Source organism: Hipposideros armiger, unplaced genomic scaffold (genome assembly GCF_001890085.2).
Source record: "Hipposideros armiger isolate ML-2016 unplaced genomic scaffold, ASM189008v1 scaffold_419, whole genome shotgun sequence".
NCBI lineage: Eukaryota > Metazoa > Chordata > Mammalia > Chiroptera > Hipposideridae > Hipposideros > Hipposideros armiger.
In genome coordinates, this window is record NW_017731769.1 from 1,340,390 (window position 1) to 1,351,033 (window position 10,644).

General features: G+C 54.0%; 1 protein-coding gene across 1 annotated transcript in view; it reads right to left on the minus strand.

Annotated features, from left to right (window-relative positions):
- Window positions 1-2,428: 2,428 nt before the first annotated feature.
- IRAK1 (interleukin 1 receptor associated kinase 1) overlaps window positions 2,429-10,644 on the minus strand; it is an 8,985-nt gene continuing 769 nt past the window's right edge. The window contains exons 4-14 of the mRNA XM_019664340.1: window positions 10,433-10,587; window positions 10,060-10,248; window positions 9,755-9,819; window positions 9,460-9,574; window positions 8,587-8,705; window positions 7,883-8,090; window positions 7,503-7,568; window positions 5,768-6,004; window positions 4,629-5,064; window positions 4,046-4,189; window positions 2,429-3,554 (exon numbers count right to left, since the gene is read on the minus strand). Coding sequence (XP_019519885.1) covers window positions 3,493-3,554; window positions 4,046-4,189; window positions 4,629-5,064; window positions 5,768-6,004; window positions 7,503-7,568; window positions 7,883-8,090; window positions 8,587-8,705; window positions 9,460-9,574; window positions 9,755-9,819; window positions 10,060-10,248; window positions 10,433-10,587 — 1,796 coding nt within the window. The 3' untranslated portion in view covers window positions 2,429-3,492. The remainder of the gene's footprint in view (window positions 3,555-4,045; window positions 4,190-4,628; window positions 5,065-5,767; window positions 6,005-7,502; window positions 7,569-7,882; window positions 8,091-8,586; window positions 8,706-9,459; window positions 9,575-9,754; window positions 9,820-10,059; window positions 10,249-10,432; window positions 10,588-10,644) is intronic.

Sequence of the window (10,644 nt, forward strand, 5' to 3'; positions counted from 1 at the left end):
GATAATAAAAAGGTCAATTTATCAAGAACATGTAACAAACCTACATGTGTATGCACCCAGTACAAAATAGATGCAGCAAAATCTGACAGAACTGAAAGGAGAAAGATACATCCACAGTCACAGCTGGAGACTGTTATTTTCTCTCAGTCTTCCAGAGAGAACTGCTAGGCAGAAAATCAGCAAGGATACTGAAGACTTGAACAATACTATCAGCCTCCTGGACCTGACATTTAGAGAGCAACTGCAGAATATACACTCTTTTAAAATATACCTGGGAACATTCGCCAAGCTAAACTATAAAACAAGTCTCCATAATTTTAAAAGGAATGAAATCATACAAATTCTGTGACCACATTGGAATTAAAAACACATCACAAAAAGATATCTGAAAAATCCCCCAATATTTGGGAATTAAATACATGTCTAAGTAGATCATTGGTTAAAGAAATGATCACAAGGGAAATTAGAAAACATTATGAACTGAATGATAATGAAAATCGAACATGTCCACAAGTAGAATGCAGCTAAAGCTGTTCTTCAAGGGAATTTAAAGCTTTAATTGCTTATGTTAGAAAAAGATTTAAAATCAATGATTTAACGTTACACTTTAAGAAGTTGGGAAAGATGAGCAAATTAAACCCAAAATGTTTTACTACTCCAAAATAAGCAAAAGAAAGGAAATGTTAGCATGGAAATCAACAAAATAGAAAATGGACAAATAGAGAAAAATCAACGAAACCGAAACTTGGTACATTGAAATGATCGATAAGATTGATAAGCCTCCATCTAGACTGATGAAGAAAAAAAGGAGACAAACTACCACTATCAGGAATGAAAGAAGGGATGTCACTATAGAACCTACAGACATAAAAGGATGATAAAGGGGAATTATTAACTTTATGCCAATTTAGATGAAATGGGCAAATTCCTTGAAAGACACAAACTACTAAAACTGACACACAAAGACATAAGAAATCTGAATGGCCCAATAGCTAACTCAGGAAATTGAATTTGGAATTAAAAACCTTCCCACAAAGAAAACTCCAGGTACAGATGGCTTCACTGGTGAATCCATCAAACATTTAAAGAAATCAACAGCAAGCACACACAACACTTTTAAGAACATAAGGGGACACTTTCCAATTTATTTTATGGGGCCCTGATACCAAAACCAAGTATTACCAGACAACTGCAGATCAATATCCCTCATGAACATAGATGCAAAAATTCTCAAGAGATATTAATATTAGCAAATGGAATTCAGCAATATATAAGGGTAACACATCATGACCAAGTGCTCTTTTTATCTAGGGAATGCAAATTTGTTGCCTTACAGCTATCTGCACCACCACCCCCTGCACTAATCCCTGACCTAATGAGATCTTGAGGGAGTGTCTCGGAACACTGAGACCCTGGTGGAATGATATCAGTAAAGCTTCCTCTAGGCAGTGTCTCCGATGGAATGATATCTGGTCATCTCCCTTTATTTGTATAGGACAGGGCACAAGGTGCTGTCCTGGGGGTTGTGCGGGCATAGTACATGTTGGAATACAATAGGAACTGGTTAATGGAAAACAGCCTTAAGGTAAGGCACGTAGCACACAGATCTTGGAGTAATCCAGTTTCTCTTCCTTTGATTTTTTTCTCAATAAAAGCCATACGAAGACCTGATTAGGGGCTCAGTCTTACAGGCTGTGTCCCTTGGTCTCGTTCCAATCTGACTTTTGTCTCATGAGCACTTATTTAATCTACGTCACCCCTCTTGTCCCATTTGCCCTTGCCACGCTGGACGTGACACAAATTGATGTGGCTCACACTGAAAAAATACACCTATGATAATCCTATAGCGAGCATCAGACTTAATAGTAAAAGACGATGGAGAACAAGGCAAGGATGTCCACTTCCACCACTTCTATTTAGCATTTGACTATAGGCCCTAGGCAGTGCTATAAGAGAAAAAAAAGAAAGAAAAGACAGCTTGGAAAGGGAGTGGTAAAACTCTATTTGTAGATGAAATGATGATGTATGTAGATTATCCCAAGGTTTTTACCAAAAAAACTGCTAAAGCTAATACATGAATTTAAGCAAGGTCACAGAATACAAAGCCAATATATAAAACTCAATTGTATTTCTACACACTATCAATGATCAATTAGAAAATGAGGATACTATTTACAATAGCATCAAAACCCATAAAACACACAGGGAAAATTGAACAACCTATGAGATTACTGTTGGGTAGCAGTGTTGTGGATTTGCCACCCGCATGACGGCTTACTGGGAGTGGGAACAAGAGCTTCCAGAGGATTTGGGGGTGGGGGGGGGTCGTCTGGTGTTTTGGGCTGGACAGTCTAGAACCCTGAGTTGAAAAGCATTGGAAAAGCTTGAGGCTTTCAGTGCAACAAACTCCACAAGTATAAGCCAGAGATCGGAACGTAAGCTTTTATTCCTCCAGGACAACTTGGACTTCACCAATGCCTAGTTTCATGGGGCATGTAGTGTGACTCATGATTGTGGACACAAAGTCATTGTAAGCCTGTGCTACAGCCATGGGCTACTTTCGAAGACATTTAGTTACACGAAATCTCACGTGCTTCTAAAACTGTGACTCCTATTTTTTTCTTCTTTCTCTCTCTGCCTTGTTCCCAGCTTTTCGCCTTGGGGCTTCTTACGTAACACAGGACTTGGGCCTAGGCGAAGCTTGGGTAGTGGCCCCTCTGTCACAATCAGTCCCTGGGCCTGATGCTGGGCCTGTGGCTTCTGGAACTTGGCTTGGCGCCTGTCTGTAGCACCCAGGGGGTAGCCTGGCTAGCAGGTGGTCTCATTAGGCTAGCTCCCAGCTCCTCAGTGAAGCCTACAGACACTGGCCTGATGGGGGCACTGCTGGACTCTCTGGGGTATCTCAGAACCCTCACTTCTAGCTAGTGGACTCAACCATAGGATGACCACACCTCACTTTTCCACATTATAAGTGGCTGGCAGGGCTGCGGCCTCATCTGCTGTGCTCTACAGAGTGGCTGCTTTCCCCCAGGGCTTCAGCACAGTGAGAGGGGCAAGGGCAGCTGAGGTTGGCCTGGGCTGCAAATACCCTGCCCAGCTCTCAGGGGAGCCGGCTCCCCACCGCATCCCGTGGTACCAGTGGTCCCACCCACCTCTCCTCTCTGGCCTGTGCAGCCAGCTGCCCTCAGACATGCGTTCCTCCTTTACACACCCCTCCCATGTCATTGGTTTGCCTCTTCCCATATGCTGGACTAAAGGCAGGCCTTTGAGGTGCCCTGCCCTACTAACAGCTTCCAGCAGCCGGCCCAGGTGACTCTGAGCCCAGCCTGTGTCCACACCCCTACAGTACAGGGGCCACCACCTGCTGTCCCCTGTGAGGCTGGGGCCCCCGCCCCTACTGCCCGTGGGCTCCTGAGGGTTCGCGCGCCATGAGAACTTCTGACCATGAGAACTTTGACTTCTGGGTTTCGGGGATCTGCCCAGGTGAACAGATCAGCTCTGAAATTCATCACTCTCTTCTGGGCCCTGCCTGTTTTGGTGTTCTAGGCCCAAGCCTGTAGGAGGAGGAGGAAATGGCAGTTAGTAAACGGGAGGTTCCTCGGCTGCAGGAGGGCTGGTTTGAGGGCTGGGCCGTGGCTCCACCTCAGCTCTGAGGGTGTTCTCTGAAATGAGGGGTTTCTATTCGTAAGCAGTGCTTCTTCAAATAGCACCTGGAATGGAAAATGCCTGCTGGGGCTTTGTATGTTCTAGAAGCACAGGGGACACTGGCATCCCCAGGCAAAGGGAGGTTATTGTCAGGTGAAGGATCCAGGAACGGGCTTTACCCAGAACACACAACTTCCCAAGGGAGGCGTGGCGGCAGGCTGGGCTTCCAGCTATTTCAGACGGGGTGGGTGGCCTGCCTTTGCATTGTCCCACACCCTCGGGGAACAGGGATCTTGCCCGTGCACGGTCAGAAAACACTACTGTTGGGAGCTAGCATGAAGCAGTGTGCCTGAGTGGACACAGACACTGGCCATCCAGCTGCAGAGCACACATAGGGTACCTGGGAGGGAGCTTGACGACAGCAGCTGCAGGCTGTCTAGTACCCCGTCCTCATACAAGGCCAGCTTCTGCACCATCTTCTGTCGGGCTGGGTTGATGACAATCTGCGGTGGCTGTGATGACGCAGAGCTGCCCAGGAGTGATCCTGGGGTGGAGAGAGCGCCCTCTTAGCTTCAGGGGCTGTTGTACCTGGGAACTGCTTGCTGACACTTCCGGTCTCATGAGTCTTCCCGGCCCCCACGCTAGCTCCTTGCCCCGGCTGCCAGCTAGACCAGGTGCCTGGTCCTGGACAGAGCCTCCCTTGTTCCCAGCTTTCAGGAAGTGAGCTCCTGGTCTCTTTTCACCCACTTGGTGGGGGGGAGGGCATGGCCTGGGGACAAGAGATACCACTGGGCAGTCCTCTGCACCCCTTTCCAAGGCCAGGCAGGCCTCCTGCCCCAAGACTGAGGCCTGAAGCTTGCTAAGGACAGAGTGAGCTTAAGAGTAGGCCCCAGTTCTCTCCTCCCAGAAGGCCGGGAGTGAGGACTATGGGGACTGTCATCAAAGGTCCCTGTCCCCTATTCTGGGTACCTGTCCCCAGCTACCTTCCACAGCTGTGGGCCGGGGCCCCAGGCCACTCCCCCATCTTGACTCTGGGGTGGTGCCCCCTTGAGTACAGCCAGCTTGCCAGAGGGGTGCTGGGGTCCACGTGGCGGCCCCTTCTTCAGGGCTGCCTGGCAAGGATGGGCCTGGAGGGCAGCTCGCGGTCAGGTGCCAGGAATGCAGGATGGCAGACAGGCCGGACACACTCTCGTCACTCTCCACGGGCTGGTTGGGGCCCTTCTGGAGCCGCTCTGTAGCCTGGGCTGGGGCTCCTGAGGGCACTGCCAGGGGCTGCCATGGGCTGGCACTGCTTGGGGCACTGCTGGTGGTGGACATGTAGGAGTTCTCCTGTGGGGAAGGGGGGCTGTGGCTAGTAGTCTCTGGCCCCAGGGATGGCCCTGCCACTGCGGCCTGAAGCTTCTCCAGCCTCTCGTACACCTGCGAGGAGAGAGAGGGGCTCTCAGGGTGAGTGGCCCTGCGTCAGGCTCTACCTTGCTACCAGGTAGGCCAGGGCTGGCCATGAACCCCATCACACCCCTCACATTAGACAGTGACAGTACAAGGCTGCTCCAGGTCATCTGTGATCTACCTTGGGGCTTGGGCTGCCACCCCAAGCCCCACACAGCTGCTCTGGAGGCTGCGGGGACCACTAAGGTGGAACACCCTACAGCTGGGGAAACTGTCCCTTGCCTTTTTGTCTCTGCCACAAGGAGCACTGAGAGTCACAGCCACAAAAGCTAAGGACTGAGAACGGCTTCTGTCTTCTAGAAAACTAATCTCACGGTCCTGCTGCCCTCAAATGGGGCTTCTCTATTCTCAACTGTCAGCGGTCAAGAGTTGGGGGCGACAGGGAGAAAACAGATAAAGGCAGATGCAGTGGCGCAGTATACCCAGAAGAGGGTGCAAAAAAAGCCCTTTGCCTCTCTATATACCAGGTGGGGTTCAGTGGGGCTCCGGCCGCCCCAGGCAGAACCAGAAGGGCAAGTAAGTAATGTTTGGAGACTCTGCCTGAAGAAAGAGGTCTCGCAGGTGCTGTGTTTGGCTCACTACAGGGCAGCGCCAGGAATTCGATTTCCAGCAGGCAGGTACCCATAGGCAGTGGGTACCTCAATTGCGTCCTGTCCCTCCCCTGGTAGGATACCTGGGTCATGGGGGGTCTCCTCTTAGCTCGGCGGTGTAGGCAGCGGCACGCCAGCTGGCCCAGGGCCAGGCCCAGCTCCGGTGGGCACGGCCCAGGCCTGGGGTCCACGTGCTTCTTGTAGATCTGGGTGGCAATCGGAGTAGCCCAGGCATCTGTGGCCAGACCTGCTTGGGGTGTGGTGTGGGTGCTTTTCAGGGTCACCCCGGCCTCCTCAGCCTCCTCTTCAACCAGGTCTTTCTGTGGGACAGATACAGTGAGCATGGCCACTGGGGGGGTGTTTGTGTGTGCCTTCGGCCGCATTCCCCAGGTCCTCAGTCACTGACGCCTATGGTATTTCTTTGGGTTGATTAAGCACCCGCTGCGTGCCAAGCACTGACACACAGAACAGCCTGGGCCTTCCTTCACAGAACAGACTTTCTGGAGTGGAGAGACGCCAACAAGCCCATAAAGCAATGGAAAACTCTGGTGGAGGCCCATGGGCCTTTTGACTGGGGCCTGAGCAAGTGGCACCTGGGCTGGGATCCGAAAGCATGAATTAGCCAGAGAGGGCAGAGCCGAGAAGAGCGTGTACTAAGGACAGGCACCCCAGGATGGAAACAGGACGGAAGGCCATCTTGAGTTCTGAGATGGGAAGGACCAGGAGGGAGCAGCTGAGTGGGGGGTGGCCTTTCAGGCCCTAGGACAGGCAGCAGGGAGCCTGGAGGGCAGAGAGGAGGCTGGTGATGGCAGGACCCGGGGAGTTGTGGCTTACATTCAGGCGTTGGGCCTTCACCTCAAGCACAGTGGGAAGGCAAAGGGGCTTCCATGATCTCTCTGTGTTTCAGAAAGATTGCTTTGGCCGCAGCACAGAGAACAAATAGAAAGGATCCAAAGAAAACCAAAGAAGGACCCCTGAGGAGTCTGGGGCAGTGATGACAGCATGGAGAGCAGCCCCACTTGGAAGTGCCAAGGGGAGTGGAAGGTGAAGGAAGGAGGCTTCCTGTCTGGCTTCCTGTTTCCTGGCCCAGACCCGCTGAGACCTGGTAATGGACAGAAAGAGCCCCAAGCCAGGAGAAGCAGCTAGAGGTGTATCAGTTGGCAAAGTGGGAAGAGCAAACATTGACCAAACACGATCTGGGCCCAGGGAGTATCTGAGCGCTGCACGGACATTGTCTGTTTGCACATGGGGAAAAGGACCCAGCAAAGAGTAGGGATTTGCACCAAGACCACTGTCAAGCTGGGACTAGAACCCAGGTCGCCTGTGTTCTGGCCCTGCCTCAGTCCTTGGCGGGCGAGGCAGAAAAGAACCAAGGAGTAGATGGGGGCAGCTCAGACCTGCCTCCTCAGTAAGGAGCGTTGATCTACAGCTTGCCCGTGGGAGCCCAAGAGAAGGCTTCCCAGAGCCGGCCCAAATCCTCGCCACAGCCTCCCACATGCCCATGTTCTGTTTCCCACTGTAGCTTCTGGTCTCAGAGCCCTGCTAGGACACCCTCTTCCCTGCCCCCAGCACAAGTGGGGTCTGGAAAGGCCCAATGCATCTACAGAAGAAAGACAGGTTTCTCCCCAGCAAGGTAAAGGAAGCTGTTTGGGGCCTTGCCTACTTTCAAAGATGAGTCAGCAGCAGCAGAAGGCTGCTTTCTGTGAGGTGCTGCATTCCAGATCATTCCACCCTCCAGGGCTGCACCTGTTGGTTGTCAGGAGCAACGCCTCCCTGTCCCCCTCTCCCTCCCTGCCTGCCTCGCCTCAGGAGGCTCACCAGATACTTGGTCTTGGCACCATGCATCTTCACAGCCCTCTGGCCGGCCAGCGTCTCCAGAACTACCTGGAGAGAGGGCAGGATGGAAAGCATATTAGCAGCTTCTGGGAGGGCGCTGCCCCAGGCCTTGGCGGGGAGGGCCGTGTGCAGAGGGGCCTTGTAGGGTGGATGGAGTGGTCCGGCCCTTGGATGGGCAGATGAGGACCAGCTCCCCACAGGGACAAAGACATGTTACGGGGCTGAAATTTCGGCGGTTTGGAGCATGGACTTGAAGACCTGCCAGGTTGGCCTCTGGCTCCACATGGAATTCTCCAGGCCCTCTTGCCTTGGCCTGGCTGCACCTCCCCAACCCTCCAGCCAGCAGAGAGGCTGTGGCTCACCACGCCGAAGCTGAAGGTATCGGTGTCCACGGCCAACCTCCCGGTCTTGATGTATTCCTCAGGCAAGTAGGCCAGTGTGCCGCGCACAGTCCGAGTCCGGGCCACAGTGCTGCTCTGGCCAGGGTTGGCCCCTGCAAAACGGCTGAGACGGGCCAGGCCGAAGTCTCCCAGTTTAGGCATCAGTCTATCATCCAGGAGGACGTTGGAACTTGGGGGAGAAGGGAACCGTGTCAGCCCGGCCCTGGCCCCAGCTCACTCTGCCCTCCCCCACCTGCCTGGCCCTGACGTAATCAGACGGGACCGCCGACCCGCATCCTGCTCACAGAAAGTGGCTGGTGCTGCTGGAGCATTCCAGCCACCCGGGAGGCTCCAAGCAAGCAGAGCCCAGTGCACCCATGCACAACTTGGCCCCTGCTCATCAGTGGGGCCCATCCTTGGACTCTGCTTCCACACCTGTCCCATGCCAGGTACTCGTTACCCAGGGCCCTCAGCTCTGATGTCCCAGGCCTCAGGGCTGCACCCTGTCCCCCGCCTCTGCCTCGAGCAGGAGAGGGCAGACCTATTCTCATGGGGGCACTCAGGGCAGGGTTCCTGGGGGCCACACTCTCTGCTGGTGGAAGGTTTGGGAGCATCACTGGCTTGCCATAGACTCCGCTCCTGCAGCTCTCAGGGGACCCAGGGGATGAGCAGTTTCCCCTCCTCACCTCTTGACGTCTCCATGGATGAGACTGGGGCTGTCCTGATGTAAAAACTGAATCGCCCGGGCGGTGCCCAGAAGGATGTCCAGGCGCTGAGGCCAGGAGAGGGGGGAGCATGCCTGGGTCTGGAGCAGCAGAGGGAGCAAAGGGGCACAGGGAAGGCTGGGGGGCCACCGTTCCTTGACCACAACCCTCCCTCCACCTGTCACCATGGGGTCTGGACAAGCAGTTCACTCTCTGGGACTTAGTTTCCCCTTCTGGAAAACGAGGAGCAAAATCTCCAAGAGTTACGTTACAAGAGGATCGATACTAAGCTATTCCACTGCTTTGTAAAGCATGCTGGGAAAATAGCTGGGAATGTGCTTTCCAGAGCCATCACAGAATTCGGCAGTCCTCAGTTTCTGAAGTTCATTCATTTGTCCCAGTGCGATCAGGACATCATCAGAGGCTTTCTCTCCACGTCCCCCAACAGTGTGCAGTTCACCCTTGTGTCTTGTGGGTGCCTCGCTAGATAGGGCCCAACTGTGGGTCCAGATAGTGCAGCCTGCTGCTCACTGCCCCGTTTCTCCAACAGCAATACTGACAAGACCCTTCAGCTACTCTGTTTGCAAAAGGGAGACGCCTGAGTCAGGTTACTCTGAGTCAATAACCCCCTTTTTAGAGGCACTATGGCCCAGGCTCCGGGGCACGCAGAATAGCCAGGAAGAGGCCATGGGGAAGAGTCCTGGGGAAAACAGTGTTCCACCTTGGGACAAACCCTGAGCCTAGGCACTGCCTGCTGGTGGGACTCACTCCCGGAGGCTGAGAGTCCAGGCCCCATGCTCCACACCACTCAGGCGCTGCGGGTCTGGGGAAGCGTGCCAGGCCAGGTGAGACTACCTGGAAGTGGAGGCGGTCTTCCAGGGAGCCATTGGGCAGGAAGCCATAGACGAGGCAGTAGTAGCCACTTTGAGCACAGTAGCCAGCAAAGTCCACGATGTTTGGGTGACGAAACCTGCTTGGAAAATTGGGGCCTGAGTGCTCTGCCACCTAGCCTCCACCGCGCTTTCCATCTGGCTGTGTCGGGGGTGGGCAGTCTCTGCTGGTCTCAGCTAGGCTGGGCATGGCAAGCTTCTGGGGCCTGGGGGAGCCAGGTCCTGTGGTGCGCGGTCCTAGAGGGACACCCCAGGCTCACCTTGACAGCTGCTCCACTTCTGTCAAGAAGCTCTGCTTCACAGTGGTCCACTCCAGGTCTGCCTCCTGCAGCCCCCAGGGAAAACGGGGGGGGGGCAGGGGGAGCATCATGAGGTTCTTGCAGCCAAGGCTCGATGGCCATTCCCAGTGCCATCTGTCCTGGGCCCAGAACAACCAAGGGGCTGGGGACCTTGAGCTGGGGAATCAAGAGGGCTTAAGGAGCTGTGTGGGAAGCAGGGGGTAAGACCAGAAAAGTGAGGGTCTGCTGCTGGCCTTCCAAGGCCCTCACCGAGATGCTGTACCCACCTCCTTCAGCTTCTTGACCGCATACACTGTGTTCCTCAGCACAGCTCGGTACACACACCCAAAGCCGCCCTCTCCGATCTTCAGCTCCTCTGAGAAGTTGTGGGTGCCCTGGGAAATCTCATGGAGTGGCCAGCAGAATGGAGAGGGGTGGGTACCATGCAGGAGGGACACTGAGTTCCCTGGACTCTGCTGTGGGAAGAGACCACAATCAAGTGATGTCCTGTCTCCTGCCCTCTGCCCTGGCCACAAGCTACCCCCCATCCCAGCTGCCTTCCAGCTGGCCCTTATGGGCTGGCTGGGGCTCCCTTGTGTACCAAAGACTGGGTTTCTTGTTACTTGTCTGGAACCTTTCCTGGGGGCAGGATTCACCTACCTTGGTAGAAGAAGGGGCCAGACGTGGTGGCGGTGGTCGGAGAGCAGCAGGGCTTGGTACAGGGCCGAGCTCAGGCCCAGAATGAGTCTGGGAGCCTGGAAAAGCTTCATAAAGACACCAGTGAGAGGCAGGCAGAGAACAAGGGCAGGGTCTAAAGCCGTGGCCATGGTCAAGGTGGCCCTTTCCTCAGGTCCATCAAGCCCAACACTAGG